The sequence below is a fragment of the Hylaeus volcanicus genome, chromosome 1 (genome assembly GCF_026283585.1).
Source record: "Hylaeus volcanicus isolate JK05 chromosome 1, UHH_iyHylVolc1.0_haploid, whole genome shotgun sequence".
Classification (NCBI taxonomy): Eukaryota; Metazoa; Arthropoda; class Insecta; order Hymenoptera; family Colletidae; genus Hylaeus; species Hylaeus volcanicus.
This window is the reverse complement of record NC_071976.1, coordinates 2,197,637-2,218,747: the sequence shown is the minus strand read 5'-3', so window position 1 is coordinate 2,218,747 and position 21,111 is coordinate 2,197,637. Positions and strand designations below refer to the sequence as shown.

Below are 21,111 nucleotides of genomic sequence, written 5' to 3'. Positions count from 1 at the left end.
TTAATTGTCTTGTTCGTGTATTTATTTAGGGAATCGTTCTACGAATGCGTGTAAAAGTGAAGTTACGTCGATTAGATTTACGGTTAATTCTTTTCTGGTATTATTACTATGCAATGCTACACGCCAGCAAAGCTCCGTTTAATATTCTTCTTTTCTAACCAAATCGAATGTCGATAGTGAAAGGGTTTGTCGCCAACGAAAATAGAACCTGAGAGGGGTCGATAGGTCGATCCCCGTCTCCCTTCATCTCGAATCCTCGTTCAACTGCACTGGTTATGTCCACGCATTGAATTTACCGCTTCCCCATCAGAGGCGTCTTGAAATCGCTGGTGTGTGCATTCTATTACAGGAAGATAGAAAGATCAACCCCTTGGTTAACCCCTCGTGGTCCTACGTCGAACGAGACTCGACAAGAACGTACCGAAAATCTATACTTCGAAGGGTTAAAGGTCACGTGCCACCAGGAACAAGTAGTAGACAGTGTCCAGGCATTTTCCATGTCTGATCCAATACGAGTCGTGTCTACTTTCCAGAAATAATCTTTCTTTCTGCCTGTAATAGCTATTACGCCGCTAGGTTGAAGGCGGAGCATTTCGATTAATAGAATGACGGTTTACTTTCCCTTCTTTTTCTACGTACTTTGTATATTCCCCGGTAACCATCCATTGAAACACTGTGTATAATTATCGACTGATAAAAGAAAGAAAGAATCACTACGACTAACGTTCATTTTACTGTCAACCCCTCGACTGCGGGAGGAAATCCAATTTTCTGCCATTCATGTGCAACATTGAATTTTCTACATGACGAGTACGCGATGTTTTCTTTCTGTTTTTATTTATGGACGAAGTACATCGATCGACGTAGAATACTTCCCTTGGTTTTCGCGATGTAAGTGCAATATTGCATTTTTTTAATTACGAGCTCCCGATGTGCTCTTTTTCTGGCTTTATTTATGAACGGGATATATACATATTGCATTTACATTGTTCGCGGTGAGATAACGAATAATGCAAATTCGACGTCACCTTCGATCCCCGCAGCTGAAGGGTTAACCGATCAGATTTTTATTGAACTGAAACGCGTTTACGCGGACGACGAAGAAGATGACTACTTCGTCGTCGGCGTAACAGTCTTTGCGACGATGCGACTCGATTTATCGTCTCGCTTTTATCCGTTTCACTCGATGATTCCTTGCATGAATAAACCAATATAAAAATTGGTTTCTGCTCGACGATTGATGCGTCCATTTATAGAATGCTTGATGCCCTTAAATTTGTTATACAGTTCGAAAGACGAATTCTTTTAAAACTCTCTTTACTTCACCGAGGTAATTGGAATTCTTTGATACGACTAAAGGATAAATAAATTCTTCCTCCATCTCTCGTTGATTTGACGCGAATCTCGAATTCGTCGAGCAATGTCGAAGACTGTAATCCGTGATGAATCGAGTCGTGTCGTTTGACAAACATAATTATCGTCGTGAAAGAGTAACGTATAGTAAAACCTCGCAAATCTGTCGACGTTGGTGAAGCAATCGACCGGTTTCTTAGAAACTAGAGAGGCAAGGGATTGCGCCAATAGAGAAGTACAAATTATTAACGAGAGAACGAGAGTGAGATAGAGTGAATGAGATAAACAAAAAGAAACCGTAAATGCGAATAAAAAAAAAAAAATCAATCATTCGAGAATGAAACAATTGTGACCAATAACGAATGGGGTGTAACGTCTGATGTTTAGTTTCATCGCTTTTTATTCATTAACTTCGATTATATTATTGCTTGTAATATTAATTCGAGATACCTTGAATACAAAAAGTAATAAACAATGTTAGCCCGTCTTTTGTATATCGTACCCCACTTAATACTCAGATTAATCAATTTTTCATCGACTTCCTGCAAACAATTTATGCATTTCACTACTCGTGGTATAAAATATAGACTAATAACAATATTTGAAGATAATTTTTTTTATATGATTTGGGATGCTATTAAGTAATTAACAATAATTTTTGGACGAGATGACGTTCAGGACATTTTGTATATAAATTGCCAGCAGTTCTAAGTCTATGAAAAAATATTAAATATACAAAAAAACCTTACTGTTGTTAGACTTAATCATTATTTGCAGTTCTACTAATTTTGGAAAGTCGAACCAATGTTTCGAAGGTATATGTACGTGATACTTATTAATACCCTAATATCTTATTTTTCCCTATGTTATACTTGAAATAAAATTAAATAGTAAATGTAAGGAATAATAAAATGGTTAGCGCATGCTGTGATTATGCCAAATTTATCATTGTATATGCAGGCATAATAGTTTAATTGACATATAAGTACAAACTTGCGATTAATGGACAGACAAATGGTATCGCCATCTCGCGGCCAGAAGGTCGAACTAATTTTCAAAATATATATAATTTTACATATATGACGCTATTTCCTTATGATTAACTTGATAAAAAATTAAATAATAAATGTAGGGAACAATAAAATAGTTAGCGCATATGTAATTATGCCGATAAATAATTTTTAATAATATTTAATTTAATATTTTTTTTTAGCGATAGTGGCGCTATCGGTGGCAAAGCGCTCAAGCTTGTCAAGAAATAGTTCCAACTCTTCGCCGCTAGATGGTGCCACAACTTGAAAGCATACTGAAAAAGTTAAATGCAAAAAAACCTTACTTAAACTCAATTTAATAATGATTTTAAATTCTACGATGTTTGTAGTATTGTTAACCTGTCGTTATTTATTATATTAACGCAAATTTTGCGAATTTTAAATATTACTAGAAATCACCCTAGCGGTGGCGCCATCGCTTAACAAACTGCCTAAGTTGGTCGAAAAATAGTTCCGCTTTTTCGAGGCTAGATGACGCCACTAAGGTCTTAATGCCGACATTAGAGTATACTTGCTTAAATTGTTTTATTAAATTAAATAATAGCAATTTAACTATACTACTAACATAACAGAGCTTCAGAGCATATTAAAATTGAGCTAGGATAACGTTTTTTAACTTTTAATTTTTTCTTTAAGTAGTGGCGCCGTCTAGCGGCGAAAACTGGAACTATGTCTCGACAAGCTTGGGCGCTTTGCCACCTATGGCGTCACTATCACTAAAAAAAAATAATAAATTAAATATTATTAAAAATTATTTATCGGCACAATTACATATGCGCTAACTATTTTATTGTTCCCTACATTTATTATTTAATTTTTTATCAAGTTAATCATAAGGAAATAGTGTCATATATGTACATATATTTTGAAAATTAGTTCGACCTTCTGGCCGCGAGATGGCGATACCATTTGTCTGTCCATTAATCGCAAGTTTGTACTTATATGTCAATTAAACTATTATGCCTGCATATACAATGATAAATTTGGCATAATCGCAGCATGCGCTAACCATTTTATTATTTTTTATACATAGTATTTAATTGTATTTAAAATAATAAATAGATAAAGTGCTTAAATTGTTTGTAGAAAGTCAATAAACAATCGAATAAATGTGGACAGCCCGGGACAACTACTCTAAAAACACTTTTAAGACATATATTTAGGAAATGTTTATAAAGAAACCATGCTATGAATTGTTTACAATCTTTCAGTATATTTTATTGAGCATATATACAAATAAAAACAGATTTCATTCGGTCTCTTCAAAAATTGGTTTCCGTAATCTCCGTTGGAACGTATATTTCTGCTCCAATCTGTACAGAAGAATGTATAACAATTAATGTACAACAAGCATTAAAATATAAACAATCAAACAATAAAAGAATGTCTCTTTAGATTAAATGTAATACACTTTAGAGTAGAATACAAAGCTTTGTTTAACAAGGGGTCTGTTATATTTACGTTTCACGATTCTGTGCATACTTCGCGAATAACCTAATTTTATGTTACAGGCATGAAATAATTTTAGCATAATTTGGCAGAATCAATATTCAATAATATAATTCTAATAGAATATACTCTGATAAGAGATAGATTAGGACTCTACGAGGAGAGAAAATCCTGTTCTCGATGTATCCTAAATAGACATCTGTGTCGCATAGGTCAGGTTAGAATCATATTAACTCGTGCAGGAACTATATATAGCTCGTGTGCATGTAGTCACGAGTGCTAAGTGCCATATTGCAGTGATAAGAAAGTGTTCTCCACTCCCTAAGATAAGAACTTACAATCATTGTTTAATATAAAAGACTGTCGATTGAGCGATCAAAAAAATGGCGGTTAGTCCGTTTGTCAATACGGCAGATCGCTGACAATAATGTGAGAAACGTGTATCGTTTTACGCCCACACGCCTATCGAATGCTGATAAGAATAAAACGGATTTCTCGGTCCATTAACGCACGTGCCGCACGCAGCAACGATGAGTATTTTGAAAAAAAGGTAATATAATACGTGTACTCTAATCTGCTTGTAAATTTTCAGTCAAAAAATTTACTATTTCAGATTAAACGAGTTTGATGACGTCCTGAACGCTGAAGAAATAGATCTTGTTAGTCTGAAACGATTATGCTTCCATGGTATGATTCTGTATGTCTATTTTAATCCTCTTTATCTGTCGTATCGGATGCTGTGGTCTTTGTATCTCTCTGTGCTTCAAATTGTAATTAAACAATGTATACTTACCAATTGAGTGTTCTTTCTAGGAATACCAGATGAAGGAGGGCTCAGACCATTATGCTGGAAACTATTGTTAAATTATTTACCTCCTACAAGAGCTAGTTGGTCTGAAATACTTACACGCAAGAGAATACTCTATAAAACATTTATCAGTATAAATCCAGACTTCTATCTTATTTGTAACAGGGTAACTAATAAACTCAGCAATAATATAAACACTCTCATTTACAGAGGATCTAATTGTTATGCCAGGTGAAATGAACATGGATGGTGAAAGAGTAGATGTCACTCTCGATGATCATCCATTAAATTTAAACCCTGATAGCAAGTGGCAAACTTATTTCAAAGACAACGAAGTTCTTCTACAGATAGACAAAGATGTTAGGAGGCTCTGTCCGGATATATCTTTCTTTCAACAAGGTACAGATTATCCCTGTATGGATATTGTGAATGCCAGTGGTCAGAAACGTTTACATCACAGAGTGCAGCACACAGTTTTAAGAAGTGCAAATGTGGAAAGGAAAGGACTTGGCATCACTAAGGTAATTAAATTTATGAGTAACACGAGGAAAAGATAAAACTAACTTTGTTTCTTATATTCGTATGCTGATATGGAAAGCAGCAGGTAACACTGTTCAATTGATCCAATGAAATATCTCGCGATAAAGTTCCTAAAGAATTATTGTATATTTCTTGCAGATAGCAGTTTCTGTTAAGAAAGCTGTAGAAGATTATGCACCTCTTGCAGAAGGTGGAGAGGCACATTGGGAAGTCTTGGAAAGAATACTTTTCCTGTATGCTAAACTCAATCCAGGCCAGGGCTATGTGCAAGGCATGAACGAAATTGTTGGACCCATTTATCACACGTTTGCTTGCGATCCTGATCAAACCTGGAGAGGTAAATTGTAAATATCTATCTTTAAGCGATTCACGAACTGATTAAACGTTATTCCTAGAACACGCAGAGGCGGACACCTTCTTTTGCTTTACCAATTTGATGAGCGAAATTCGTGATTTTTTTATAAAATCACTGGATGAAGCCGAATTTGGAATAAATTCGATGATGAGCAAACTTACAACCCAAGTGAAGACTAATGATCCAGAAGTGTGGATGCGTTTACATCAACAAGAATTATGCCCGCAATATTACAGTTTTAGGTAAGGTAATAACAATTTATTTTTTATTCCATTTATATATCTAATGTTTTACATATGGATTAAAATTTTTTATCAGATGGTTAACGCTTCTCCTGTCTCAAGAATTTCCACTACCAGACGTTATGAGAATTTGGGATTCTTTATTTGCTGATGAGAACAGATTCAGCTTTTTGATACACATTTGCTGTGCCATGATTTTGTAAGTTATACTTGTTTTGAGAAACTGTATGGCCTGAAATAAATATAAATCGATACACACAATTTTTCAGATTACTAAGGGACCAACTGTTTGCTGGTGATTTTGCTACAAACGTGAAACTTTTACAAGTAAGTAAAATATTAAACTTTCGTTTTAGTTCGAAAAACTATGTAATTCATTCTGTGTTCAGAATTTTCCCTCGATGGACATTCAGATAGTACTTTCTAAAGCGGCAGCATTGGCAGGAAAAACTTTAAATTCGCCATAACGTATGATTATACATGCATAAGGATCTGAATTTTGCTCTCTATTTCTTTATTAATCAAGATGGAGCGAGATTATTAACCCTTAACAAGAAAAAGCGGGTTTCGGGCTCGTGAATATTATTATTATTATTTTATAGACAATTACTACAAATAAGAAAGTACCAGTGAAAGTATTTTTTTGTAAATTAATATATTTTTTACAAAAATAGTAATCGAACCATTATCAAATCCAACAATCGTCACAATTTTACGTCAATTTAAACTCTATTGTCAATATTAAGTAAGTTGATGATTTTTTTACCTTTTTCTCGTTCAAGTAGAAGTATGTAGACAACAGCAGACGAGAGAAAATTTGTAATAAGCACTGTCGTAGAACGAAGAAGGAACGATTATCGCATGAGTAAGAACTGTTTCTCGTTAGGGGTTAAAACAAGTATGTTAATGCTGTGAATGATACAGCCATATTAAAAATATAAATCTTGTTATATTAAAAAAAAAGAAAAGAATGAAATAAGAATGAGTGGTTTCGTAACAAACAATATGCGAAAGGGTAGTCCAGTAGTTACTAAAAATATAAAACAATAAAAAAAATAGCGAAGACGCGCGAGTGCGTGCGTAGTAATGGCTGATTCGATATACATTTTGTAACGATCAAACAGTAATAGATTATTATCGTTTATACGCGCAATAATCACGTAATCTGTTTAAGTGAAATATATTTTGTAATCTTATTTTTGTAATGACCTCCGTCGTTCGTTCTATGTTTATAAAATAAAACAACGTTATATTTGCATAAATCAACCGTCTTCGTCTTATCGAACGAACAAACTGTTCGTTACGTTCGATATATTTCTCGATGTCACCCGATTATTGATCGAATCGATCGCGTTCGTGGTAATCTTTCGATAGGTAGCCGCCATTTAGCGGAGTTTCGAAGTGAAAAACGCGCGAATGATTTTACGTGGAAAATGATTAATTAATAAGTGTCAATTGTGCCATTAGTGATCTCTATTACATTAAATTGCGACTATTCTTATGGCTCCTTGGTATGATGATACTCGAAAGTTGCGAGAGTAATTTTTATGAACAGTTGCGAATATGGTGACAGGTACACTTGTTACACCAGTTTAAGGGTTAAGCGTCCTGTTTAGGAAATATCAATTAAAAATTCTAGAATACTGGGTAGAGTTATATTGTCAATTTTAAATAGTCGTCTGTGCAGTGTTGTTAATATTATTGCAAGTGGCAGATGACACAGACCATCCGTACCACATCCAGTTGTATGTTGATCACGTATATCAATATTTTATTGGCTTTTTTCCAAAAAGTAGTGTTATTACATTAAAGAGGAATAAGAGGGTCGCACTTGAAGCTGTGAGAAAATATAAATGGGACTTTGAGAAGCTTATCTAGTGTCACCAAATGGAGAGGATGCGTAGTGGTAAGTACATAAATGAATAATAAGTTTTTCTAATAGATCATGTGATTTTGTCTTGGTTTGTTATACTTCTTAAGAAATTCTTTACAAAAGAAAAATGTAAATTTGACGTCTTAGTTTATAACAACATTTTTAACCCTTGTTATTATGTTTTTATATTGTGCCATTTTTGCTTGTATTATCAAAATTTTGTATATTATTTAGACATTATCTCCTATGTTTTATGATGTGTCTATTGCTCCATAATCATTTCAAAGTTGTTCAAAGGTCATAATGCTTTGAATCATTAATATTCTAACTACTATTCTATTTAGAAAGAGTCTACCACTTAAAAGAGAACTATTTATATTTATATACGCATATCAATATAGGCTATTAATTCGTGAATATTGATGCAAGGTATATTGAAAGCCTTGCTATGAATACTATAAGTAGACACCCAACAACACAGTTAATAAGTTACTGTAAACAAACTCTGAAACTTGATAACTTCTCATTTAAATTTAAATTGTGGGTATTTTTAGCCCCCAATTGTACTCTCTCCACACAACCTTAATATAAAATTGTTACTGCAAAGCTTGTATCGAGATTGCAATATTGTTTTAAGCAAACGTATTCGTGATGACACAAAATAATGTGATTTTAATCAGAACAAAACGCCATTCGATTGTAGATACAAACGTAAAGTACGATAAATTCTATGAGAAACACCTGCAAAGCTGGGTCAAATTAATCAAATATTCAACGACCGTTCTATCCGAAGAGGAAGCGGATTATTATTATGAAAGTAATAAAGCCGGCGCGTTCGCGAGCAGAATAAGCCGAATTTCTAGATTTCATTTCATTTCGTCTCATCCACCGGCAAATAGAATGATTGGGACTGCGCGGGCGGTGAATATAAATCAGAATACGTTTCGATCATTTGCGAACTAGATGCACGTCTATCTGTTTACATGCGTAATACGATAGTCGAGCCGCGTACAGAATACAAATCTCCCATTATATCGTGTGCCCGGTTATCGACAAAAATGAACAACAAAATATGCCGGTTATTTGTTAAAAATTGGTGGATAAATTGGATTTAGTCTACAATTGGAAAATTTCAATCAATTAGTATCCAATTAATCCAATCCAATAGTGATCCAATTAAAAAATATCTTTCGATCAAATCTACATTCTTCCCTTTAGTTTTCTATTTTCTATCCCAATAAGCCTGACTAATGCCCCAGAATTTTCCTCGAAAGTCCCCTCCAAAAAAAAAAAAAAAAAAAAAAAATTCTGTCCCCCGAACGCGGATTTCCTGAAGCCTCTCGTGAATCACAATCGTCGCGTGCTCGGGACAATTCGTGGTCGGTTACCATTGCCGTGCTGAATGGAAAATCGACGATAAGATACGCGATTTGGGCGATTCGGGGCGCGCACGCGCGCGTAGAAGACGCCCACGCGTTCCGGGGCGAGTTAACGCGCGATGATCGCTGATTTATGGCGCATTGTGCTCTTAAACTCCTCGGTTATATATAAGCGACGGTCCTAGCCGCGACAATGGCCGGGGGACACCCCTGACTGGTCCTGATTTCTTTTCTCCTCGGCCAGACTCGCGTATTTTGTTGGCGCAACAATCGTCTTTGCTGGTCGGTTTGTCCGCCGCGGCGAGGCTGTCCATGGCGAATCGCAATCGCGACGCGACATTTCGAGGGTTGGTTGCCGCGGGTGGCCGCACGAGGGGGAGGTGGCGATAACTTGGAATGCGAGGTAACAAATTTCGAGATGAGCGTACGTTACGGTGTCCAAACCACGTCCCATTAGCGGGCTTTGCGACATCGATAGTATCTCGTGCGTCTCGAGAATGGATTACTCTCCTTGTGGAGAACGAGGCCAGCTGGTGATTTCGCAGATTGTTGCGAACGTGATGTACTTTTTTAGGCCAGTGGGTTAGGTCGACGTTTTTGAGCTCGGTCCTCCTAAACGGTGGATTCGAACGTTCTCAAGCACGTGGGGAAGCTTTTGAGATACTTGTGGATGATTTGGAGATAGTTGGTAATTTATGTGATGCGTTTTTGGATAGCGAAGCTCATGGCACAGTTTCAAAGAAAGTACAAGAGAACACCTAGGAGAGCAAAACAGCTCAAACTCTCGTTAAACTACTCTAAAGAAGAAGCCTTCAGCGACCATTTTCCTTGCTTCTACCGCAGAAAAATATTCCACATACCGACCCATCAGCGCACTTCTATGCAGCTCCTATTATACTTCCACGCATCAATTTCGTCCGAGAAGTGTGCTCAGGCCCAGGACAAAAAGGAAGAAAAATCGCTGGCAGGATCGCGGAAAGAAGAGGCTCGCGCGTTCGCGTGGGCGGACTTTTATGGCGGTTGATTGCTTGATTTATAATCTCAGGTCGGCTCCACGACGATCATAAAGGATCGCGAGACGGTCTCGCTAATATCCGTGGATTTTTGCGCGGGGTAGAATGGGGGGATCGGCTCGCGGCGATCAAAGTTTGATTAAGAGCACCGCCATGCCGGGGCCCTAACCGCGGACAAAAACTAGGGGACATCGCCTACCGTAAACACGCCCCCGTCGTTAAGGCAGGACCTTGGAATTTACCTCGCCGCTCAGACGGCCTTCCTACCCCTACGGTTCAGGGGCTTTCGGCTAATCAGAGATCGCGGATTTTACGATCGTCGATGCGATCGTTAAAGATCGAATATGGCCGCCACCGAGGTCCGTTTGACTCATCAACGGCGCCGCGGAAGCTTCCACCTGCGCCATTAAAAGGAAACTCGTAAACGCGCACTGCATCTCCACAGGTGAAGGATGACTTTTTTGTTCTTCATTCGTTTTTTGTGGTTGCGCAGCTGTCTCGCGGATACGTCTCCTTCTGGAACGAAGTTTTCCATGTTTTGGTTCCCACCAAGGAAAGTCGAGATTCATTTCCTTTGGAACTAATCGCGAGAGAGTCTATTTTCAGAGCTCAGATCATTTCAAAACCAACAAGACCTCAAAATGGCTTTACGCTTACCCCTGTTTAGGGCCATTTTTAATACACATACACACAATCGAGCAAATATTTTCTCTGGAATTAATTTTTAAAGTCGACTCTCGAAGTAATTTACCAATCCCTTGATCTTCGCGATCGCGAACAAGTTATTCCGATGATTCTGTCTGAATCCCTAATCGAGGGTTTTCGCCAAAGGTGAAGATAAAATCGAACCCGAAGGGGTTAAAATACACGGCGTGCGAACGTGTGCGTTTCCCGCGTCCCGCGTCGATCTCGTCTCTCGTTGCTGCGAGGCTCTGAAGTTGACGAATGTGCTAAGATCACCGAAGGGTGACTGGTAAGATTGTTCGCCAGCGTTCTCAGCGGTGGTCCACGCTCGCCGTGGATCCGATCGATAGATCCTGACCTTAAACGAGCGCTTCGGCACGCCTCTCGAAAAATGATAGATTTCTAGCTAACCCGATTCGGACTTCGATACAGCTTCGTCGATTTATCGCTCTTCGCGCGTTTCTGCTTAACGGGTCATCGTGTGTGGGAAGGATTCGCGCCTTGAATGAGATCACGAAGAGACTATGGGAATGAAATTTGAAAATAAACGAGTTCAGTTTCAGCATCAGAGACATAGGGGTTGAAGATTTCAAGACAAATAAATGTTTTTCGACAACGATAAACCCTGATGAATCTTCAACATCAAGAAAGCTTCAGTCTCCTCAAGAGAACACCATGTATAACTTCTCCAACCTAAAGAAACTTTTCTGTAATTAGTATACGATCACAGAGCTCATTATCCCATTATGAATATGAACTGCGTCCTGGATGGAGGTTCAGCAAGGTATAAACGGCTAGTGAAATCAAAGGCCTCGAAAGTAATTGGGTGTCGGAGCATCGCGAGCCTTGGTCGTTGAAAGATTCGACCGGAAGGAATTCATTGGCGATCGACGATCGGCTCATTGGTGGTCCGTCGTTGTCGGGCGTCGCATCGAAGATCTTAATCGTTTATTTATGCCGGTGGATGCACGCCCGTATCTACCTGTCGTTTCGTGCATTGTGCGCGACTTCAGGTTCGCCGCCGAGACGCGTCACGACGTTACAAGTCGATTTTATTTCCTGCTTGTCGTCCCATTACATAATAACTCGCTGCCATCGGTCCGCTCGATCGTAGATTATCGGCGATCGATAGACATCTACACCGACAACCGTTGCCTCCTCCCCGAGGGGAAAGATCGAGCCGCGAGAGGTATCGTTTGGTCTCACCGCCATTGATCCGTTCTGCGGGTATGCAATGCTCGTTTCCTTCGTGCTTACTTGCAATACCGCCTTGCAGCGTCAGGTGCATGTTTAGATCGATCGACAGAGGAAATACCGTGTGGGTACCGCGGTGTTGTGTATTACAAACATTAGCGGGACAATAAACTTGGGAATAAAAGTCCTTGTATATGATCGGAGCCGAACGGGGGCTTCGAGGGTAAGGTGAACGAAGAGGGAGCTAGTTTTGACTTTAACTTCGACATTAACGACAAAAAAACGAGCGATTACAGGTGCATAATTTACGTAATCAGTGGTCCGCAGTCGTTTAGAAATATTGGATACAAGATGCGTACGATATATTACGCTGTATTATTCTGTATTGTACTGAATTTTCCAGTATTAATGAAAATAGTAGGGAAGTGGTCGTCCTGGTACCTTCTTGCTTCGTTCCTGTGATTTACATTAGCATATCACAATAAACTCGGTACACGGAGGATGAACGTGTCCGTTCTTCTCCTCCGCTTCTTCCATTTCTCCCATGGTAGCATTAATCTTAAACGCATGTCAGTAATAATCACGCGTCTTGTATCCCCTGTGTGAAACGAACCGACCATCGTTACGATGGTCTGCCTTTCCAAAAACGAAGACTTCCGTTGAGCGATGATGGCGCGCACTGCCGAATCGATTGTAACATTTTACATGTATTCGAAACTAAATTTTATAGGTAACGAAATGATCTTCGGACGGAGAAAAAGTAATCTTGTAAAGGTATTCCGAAAATGATGCGATAGACTTGTGACAACGAAATCATCGTAATGCAAGTCCCTCGCATTGTTTCCCAAAAAGCGTCGACTGGCACTAGAAGGTTCTCCTCGAAGATTATTTCCCCGTCTCGAGTTGCCCGTGAACAGCCAAGGCAGGCTGATTTTTATTGCCATCGGGATACGGGGTATAAAATGTACACGGTGCGACGATAACGAAATCCTCACCCTTTTCGGTGCACCCTAAAGTTTAGCGATCTCTAATGAACTGGTAGTCCGTTAGTTAGTCTAACTCCGTTCGTCTCTCTTTCTCCCGTCGGCGTGGCCGCGTGTACCGGGTGTGCTGCATACACAGCTAAATACATATGTACCCGTGGCACTGTGGAGGCACACAGAGGGGCCTCGAAAACGCGGAACGGCTACGTACACGCGGACACAAATAAATCCTGTTAGCCGTGGCCGGGGCGCGAGAGAGCGGCGCAAAGCCGAATTTTCCCGGCTCGCATCTGTGAATATTTGCCCGTGGGTAGCGCATTACATGCACCGTTGTAATGCGTTCTAACTACGTTCTCGTCTGCCACGATTCCAGCCATCGAACGCGAGACCCAGGCCAGCAAACAGAGCCTGTGTCTAGGCTGGATTCTGCCCGTCTGGCTTTCGGGGCCAACGGGGACATTTACATTTTTACGGGATTACGTTTGTGTCTGGGGTGCATTACTCCCCCCATGGGAGGATTAAGAGTAACACTTACAACTGTAATAATAGAGACACTAGGGATGACTACCGCCGTTTTCTAGGGTGTCTTTCGAAAGGAAATAAGATACGTGCTATTTTAACGAAGAAACCAGCCCTCGCGCCAGACTCCATTGCGTCCTAGTCTTCATTATTAATACATCGCAGTAAAAACACGTTGGGAAATGTGCTTCGTCAAATTGTTGCACCGAAATCTGTTTTTCCGCGTCTTCCTCGATCCCTGTCCGTGTCTCAACAGGCCTCCCAAGGGGTGGAACGGTGGTTAATCCTCGAATGACGCACTCGATCGAGCGAGCGAGCAAAAATTAAGCAAAGGGGTGTGCCGAACGATCAAGAGTCACTCTCTTCTCATGTTCGCAACCCCGATTCTCTCGTTACATAAGACACAGGGTGAATCGCGGTGGCTGGTAGCACATGTCGCGTCCTAGGACGTGCTTAGCACCCTGTGCGCAACAATTGATACGCTGGAAACAGGGGGTTGAACATCTAATCCTCGATACGTTCTCTGCGACGAGAGAGATTGAAAAAGAGCGACCGGAGGGAAATGTTTATTCGTTTGTATTTGTAATATGTTTGAATAGAGTTCTGTTTTTAACCAAGACCATTGCAGCCTGAACTTTGAATCGTGATCTATACTGTGAACATTCAAGAACACATTACACAACTTCAGAGACACGATACCAACAAAAATAAGAGCATAGTTCATAATTGACGAATAAAATGTAAAGGGGTAGAATTTGTTTTCTCCCCGTGTGACTTCGTCCAGCCAGAAAATGGAGTCGATGCAAATCCATGCAAATCATCGCCGGGACAACAATTATCGAAAAAAAATACCAATCGATGGGGGTCGCTCGATCATGAATTTCCCAGAGCGTGGCTGACGTCGAGAGAGAGAGAGAAGATTACCGATTGGGAAAGCGATGGAAGGGGTTGCAAATGGAAATGGCGAGTGAGCAACCCTCTTTTAACTTTCTTTTGGCCGTTGCGGCTAATTTGCGGCTGCGAGCTCGGTTTGACAGGAAGGAAGGAAGGAAGCGATCAGAAACTGAAGGGAGCCCGCGAAGATAAAGGAAGAAATAAACTCCTTTCTTTCTTCGCGATTTGCATGCAATTTCCAATTCCGTCGGACGGCCTTTGATGTTTCCTACGATCGTCCCTTGATTAACGTCCTATTACCCGTTCGTGGAACTCTTTTTCACGATCGTTGCTCCCTACCGTTGCTGTGGCTCGTGTGCAGTCGGGGATGGCTGGGAAAATGTCGAGGAAAAGTGCAGTGTAGCGTTACTGTGAACTCTCTGTCGATACAGAGAACAGAAATAGTCTTTACAAGCATATTACGTGCATTTTGAGTTGGTACGAAATTGAATAGTACGAATTAAATTATCAGGACCATTGAATTTCTTCGTCTGAAAATATATAGAAATCAACAAGGGATGGTCAAATCAAGCTTGTACTGCCACTGTTACTCTCAATTCATTTGCTACATTATCAAGTGTTACTCATCGAAATGGAACGTTCTGCTATCTCGAATTCAGTGTGCGCTCCGGTTTTGCACCTCCCTGTATTTCGCAACATTATTCGGTCCACTTGTCGGCACCCCTCGGTGTGGCAGCCCCTACGCAGCCGCCCTTCCGTAATCCTGTTACCAAGCACGACGATTCCACGCACCTACGCACTCGCCCACCACCTACCCCCTTTGTTCCCGCAGTCTAGCAAAAAACAATGGACGACCCGGATGTCGATTCAACGACAGTCCAGAACGGGAGTACTGCAAACTCCCCGCGATTCTCATCTTTGAGGATGATTCCAAGCAGATAGCTATAAAGACGTTGTATCAAAACTATTATTTAATTTGGTGAAATTTCTTCGATAGACATAGAGGGTACGAATATTTATGGGATTGACCGTATGTAAGATCCTGCAGCTCCACAGAGCCTCTACGTCGATTTTTGAAATTCACCGTGGTGAAAGGCGATACCAAAACGCCCATTCCTTTCTGTCAACCCTTTCTTGTTCATCGATTATGGATATTACGCAGACAGAAGTGCGCCGCAGAAAGGAAGGTGTGCTTTTCTCAATGAAAACAGACCGCCCCCGTTCGGTCCTCGAGCATACATGCGCCTCGGTCGATTATTATGGCTCGAACGATGAAATTTGCCAACGGAATCGAGTCTTGTTGGCCCTTTGAGCGTGCGGTAACGCGATTCGCGCATCGACGATGACTGAAATTATTGTCCCAGAAATTAGGGGTTTGCAACCCTGCCCTCTCCACGCTAACCCGCCTGCGTGGTATGTAGCCACCAGAATCGACCAATGAGCGGACACCCACGGGGGTGCATAATATTTAGCGAGTGCACCCTGGACCTACGTGTGCCTACGTACAGATTTTCTTTTCAATCGACGAATTCACATTTTTTAAAGTCCTCAACCTCTCGAATTCGAGCATACCACGAATGCTAAATAAAGGGTTGTTGAAATGGAGCTTCGAGTAAAAATCTAAAAAATATTGGGACTCAATTTTACAGAAACAGACTAAAATTTCCGCGCTATTGGTTACGCAGTTGTAAATTCAATACTTTGCACGTGTTTGCTTCGACGTCGTCGAGATTACAACAGGATTGAAATTCGTTGTTTACCAGTGTATTCGCCTTTTCGATACCCGAGATGTATTCCAAACACGTACGGGGCTGAAACTGTGCAGTCGGGTTGCCGAGAAACTGTTTGGAATTTTAGGATTCGCGATTCCGTCGGGATAAAATAGAGGGTGGGATTCCACGGAGGTAACTCGCGCAGTCGTCGACGTCTTTATTTATATTGGGCGAGGGTACAGAGCGATTCAAAGTTACACCGACCACAGATAAATAAAAACTTTCAATATTTTCTTTTAATATATTGATACGTCCACTATGACTACCCTAAGTGGTGTATTTGCGTATAAAAATTCATTGACTAAATGTTTTGCGTTGATTATTTTACACAGTTGAGTGTAAGCTTAATTAAAGTTGAATTTCCAAAGTTGTTACCTGATTTCAACAAACATTTCGTGTTGAAATAGTGAAAAGTGAAATAGTGAAATGAATTGTGAATTTATTACGCATCGTCTGCGTAAAAACTGCGATTCCGCCGCATTTTTTAACGGTTCTCTGCGCGTATCGCAAGCAGAGGATAGCAAACGCGACACAGGAAGGGGCCAGCGAAGATCCTGGGGGTTGGAGCACGGACGTAGAAGAATGAAATGATCGAGTTATGCCTGATTGCCGCTTGTTGTTCCAGCTCGATAAACCGGACCGGAGCGAGCCGAATTTCACCTTGTTCTCCCCAATTTCACGAGTCCGTCCGCCCTGGCTCGGCGTCCACCCCTCCAAAGCGGCGTAATCATCTTCCAGCAGGAAGATTTCGTCTCCGCGGAGAACGAAACCTGACGGAGGGAGAGCTTTTTAACTCGACTTGGAAACGTCGCGTTATCATCGCCGAGAATCGCCAAGTCAGCGCCTGGATCTTTAATGTAATCGGATTCGCGACGATTATACCGTGCCCTGTACACGGTGTAATTCCAGCCACCCTTTGAGGATGATCAACGATACGCCCAGCGAGCCCTTTGATGTTTCCATGCAGCCTCGGAACGACTGCGCGACGCCTTCACGGAGTTTGTTCGGTATCGCTAATAAATATTTGCCTCTCGTTAAAGCGTGTGTGGACGAGCAGAGCAAGCGTCATCCTCGAGACATTCCGTGAGCTAATAGAGACATGATTTGGTAAGGTGGTTGAAAATTTGTAGCGTTTACGTGTGGAATATCTCGTATTTGTATCAACTCTCAAACTATCATACAATACTCTCACTGTCTGCCGTGTCTTGTATTGTTCTCCAGTATTCTTCCGCCCTTTGAGTTTCGCGGGACGAAAGTTAAATGGAAACTAGCACGTCCTCCTCCAACTCCTTCTTCTTTTTGTTCCCAAAGCCGTTCTCTTTATTTCACGAGACGCGGAGACAGCAGCAGCCAGGACGAAGGAGCGTAACCGGATTAGGAGGGTCCTGCCGGATGACTAAGTTTTAGTCGGGCCAGCGCCGGCGCCAAATCCAATTTGATCTTAACGTTAACTCGATCCCGCGTACGGTTACACGGTGAATTACACGTCGTCGACAACGCCGAGGTAACCGAGGACCTCAAAAATACCCCCCGTGGACATCACCGATACGCGCCCAACAAGTGGTGCGCCAATTACTTTTAGCCTTTTACCGAAACAACCCCGCTGGTCAGCCTTGATTTCGCTCTGGGAGGGTAGACATAAGGAGCATCGTAACAATTGATGCTTTTCTATCCATCTTTAAATCTATACTACTCTCACAGTTTGTGCACCTACCTTTAAATTTGTCCTCTCGATATTCCACTTTGTTAACGAAGAGACTATTCAAAATTCAAAACACCACGCGTGATCCTTAAGGCAAAACTCGTGTCGCTGTATAAATCCAAAGTGTCTTACCTACTTTTACCCTAAACGAAATCCTGTGGGGTGAGAAATCAGTTCGAACCGCGGCGTTTCCTTTAACAAGTTTTTCCCAAGTTTTCGCCGCGTCTGGGACGGAAGTAGACGAAGAGGACGCCGCGGGGGATGGCGATTATTTCGATTGGAGAAGAAGGGACAGGGTGAAGTAGAACAGAGGGAAACGGAGCTTGTCAGCGGCTTGGTTCTCTCGCCTTTTTGTCGCTGCGCCGTTTGTCGACGACGCGGGTAAACTTTCCCCGCAGTTTCGCGGCGATTCGCGGGGCGTTGCGGAGGCGGCTTGCAGCAGCAGACACGCCCAGCGTCGCGACGCTTTTATCGATCAACGGCCTTGCCGTACGCCAACGGCCATTTTACTTTTCCAACGGCGAATACGCGAAAATTCACGGGCCGACGCTCGTCGCCGGAGAATTTCCTCGTTGGAAACGCGGTGTGACACCCTCCACCACTGAGGACGCAACAGCATCTTCGGAGTGCTTTGGTGGTCAATTTTTTGGTGGTAGGTTTCGCTTATGGTTGTGGAATGATAGTAATTAAAGTAGCTAATTGATTAGCGGTACTAACAGTAGAAGTTCTAGTGGTAGTCAAGGATTAATCCTTTGCGCTCGATAGGTGACTCTCCGTCACATTATGTCGCGGCCGAGGCTCGCTTGTACCTCTCGAAGTAGAGAAGGACGACGAAAGAAGAAGAAAGACGAAAACAACCGCGTGACGGTCGATTCGAAGGCTCGTTGAATCTATCGAAAAAATAATAAGTATTTTTAATAATTAATTCAACTGTTGTCAGAAATTTATATTTAGTTGGTTCAATCAATAGATTACTTTTATTTTTAGAGCTGTTACACTGGAATCCCCACTCAATCGAGTAGGGGTAGTTGGTCCAAGGGTTGGAATATCGTGAAAATAGTTGTCTTGATGGAGAACTCACTAAAACGCCAAAAGTTTGCATTCCTTTAACTCTTCCTTAAAGAAACGACCACCAAAACATCAAATTCTATTCCACGCACGGCTACATACACACACAAGAAACGCGAGAACTCAAAGTAATTATACATAATTCATCGCCCCCCTTAATGGGAATGCCTTCGAAGCCCACAATCGCGCATCACAAGCGCATTTCAATTTAAAATCAAGCACCGAAACACCGGTGAACACCCTTATCCCTGCGATACAAATACCTTTATCGACGCAATCCTCTTCGGGATCTCGCAATGACTCTCGACAAGCGATCAAAACGCGCGCTCGAATTTCGTCTCATTGTCATCGAGGAGGATCGCAGAAACCGCCGATTAACCTTCTAATTAATGAACGTTAAACGCGCAATCTTCGCTGGGCCCGTTTCCGTCTCCTTTTTTTCTTCCGCGACTCTCTCTCTCTCTCTCTCTCTCTCTCTCTTTTTTTTATTGGTTGTTTGCTCGGTGGTCGAGAAGCGGGATCGAGTCGGCGGGTACGCGAAACCGGCTTATAGGCTCGTATATCTCTTTATAGAGCCTTATCATATTTATGGGAGTCGCTGGAAGCGTGCGACATGGAAACCGCATCTGTCGGCGTGCATATTTTTAAATACCAAGTCACTGCATCGCCGTTCGATTTCTTTTCGTCTTCAGCGCCGATCCCGATACGCCTCGGCCTCGTTATTTATTTTGCACGGCTACCGAGCTCGTCCCAACGCTGAGACGAACCGCGGGGGTGGGACGGGAATTTTCGTCCCTGCGAGAACGACTCAATCGACACGGCAATCGAGCCAGGGTGATTTAATTTCGCTTCGCGAAGATTATTCCTCCAAGAACATTAAGACCTCGCCCCGCGCGGACGTTGAAGGAGACAATTTTTATCGCACAGATGAATCCTCCGGATAAAATTGCTGGGGAAACGTGTGCAACCAATTGGAACCACCTATGCCTTAAGTAGACCTGTATTAGGTTACTGTTATTTTTGTTCAGTTAAACAGAAAAGTATTAGATTGGCCCAATATTTCTAACATTCGTAACATTTCTGATACAGTCCGAGACACTTTGCATCTATTAAAAATGGTTGCGCATTTATCGAAGCCACTTTCACGGATACTCGTCGTAACGCAAATAGCAGGAGGTCTGTTCTCATCGGGATGCGACCTATTACACGGGTTTTTCCAGCGTGCAACCCGTATTACATAGGTCGAGGTTGTAAAGTGGGCACGAGAGGGGATGAAACGAAGCGGTGTTCGTTGATTCGAAAGGAATAATCGGATTAAAGCTTGAATACTGAGCGCGGGGGGTTGCAGTTCATTGTGAACGTTGACTCGAGAGGGATGAAACCCACGTAGCTATGCGGAATACGGGCTCGCTCCTTTTTCCTTGAACAATCGAGAGCGAGCCAGTTCGAGACCCGACCGAACTCGATTCCAGGGGACCGCGTGCCCGCCACGTGGCCCCTATTACATAATATTAGACTTACACCCCCTCACACCCTCTTATTAGGACGTCGCAGTACCACTGTTTCGCCATCGACTGCGACTGCGATTTTTCTTGGCGATTGAGCCGAATACCGATCCCACGCGACCACGTCGAGTGTGACGGTTATCGATCACGACCAAGGGGATTAACACGATGGCTTTGTTCTTTCTTTTTTGCCTGGTTCCTAGGATAAGTTCAGGTTTCATGGAAGAAAACACTTTTAAGGGTGAAATGTACGAGGTTGTCAGGCCTAGAAAGTAATGGTTGTTATTTATTGGATCGTCTAGGATTAAAAATAAAAATGTAAGAAATCAAGTACTATAAATAATAACATAATAGCACGCGAACCCAGTGCCAAACACCTAGTCTTACTCCCTTCCAAAACGGCAGTCTCCAACGGCGCTTCCAGCCCACCCTTTGACTCTTAATTAAACGTCCCGGCAATTAGGTTCTTATTCAAGACGCGAGCGAAAAAGAAGACGAGCAATGACATTGTTGCCGCAATTTTTACACGAAGAATTTTTTCAGGCCCTTTTCCCAAGCGTGACACGAGGGACGTCTTCGGCCTTGTGGAAAGTGTCAATCTGTCGACGACGAGACAAGAATCGACGTTCCTGGCCGGGGGATAACGGCAACGGGAGATATTATCGCTATCCACTGACTAATTATCGCGAACATTATCGCCGTGTCGTCCGATCGAGCTGAATCATT

General features: G+C 41.7%; 2 protein-coding genes across 2 annotated transcripts in view; both read left to right on the top strand.

The window, feature by feature from the left end:
* The first annotated feature begins 4,262 nt into the window (after nucleotides 1-4,262).
* On the top strand, nucleotides 4,263-7,061 carry LOC128877024 (TBC1 domain family member 13). The gene is made up of 9 exons (XM_054123963.1): nucleotides 4,263-4,404; nucleotides 4,468-4,541; nucleotides 4,668-4,793; nucleotides 4,873-5,183; nucleotides 5,341-5,539; nucleotides 5,598-5,799; nucleotides 5,876-5,998; nucleotides 6,069-6,126; nucleotides 6,189-7,061. The coding sequence occupies exons 1-9, from the start codon at nucleotides 4,385-4,387 to the stop codon at nucleotides 6,264-6,266; spliced, it is 1,191 nt and encodes a 396-aa protein (XP_053979938.1). The 5' UTR covers nucleotides 4,263-4,384; the 3' UTR covers nucleotides 6,267-7,061.
* Nucleotides 7,062-7,160: 99 nt separating this feature from the next.
* Nucleotides 7,161-21,111, top strand: part of LOC128877031 (LIM/homeobox protein Awh-like) — a 32,609-nt gene continuing 18,658 nt past the window's right edge. The window contains exon 1 of the mRNA XM_054123992.1: nucleotides 7,161-7,705. The gene's annotated coding sequence lies outside the window, so the exon portion shown is untranslated. The remainder of the gene's footprint in view (nucleotides 7,706-21,111) is intronic.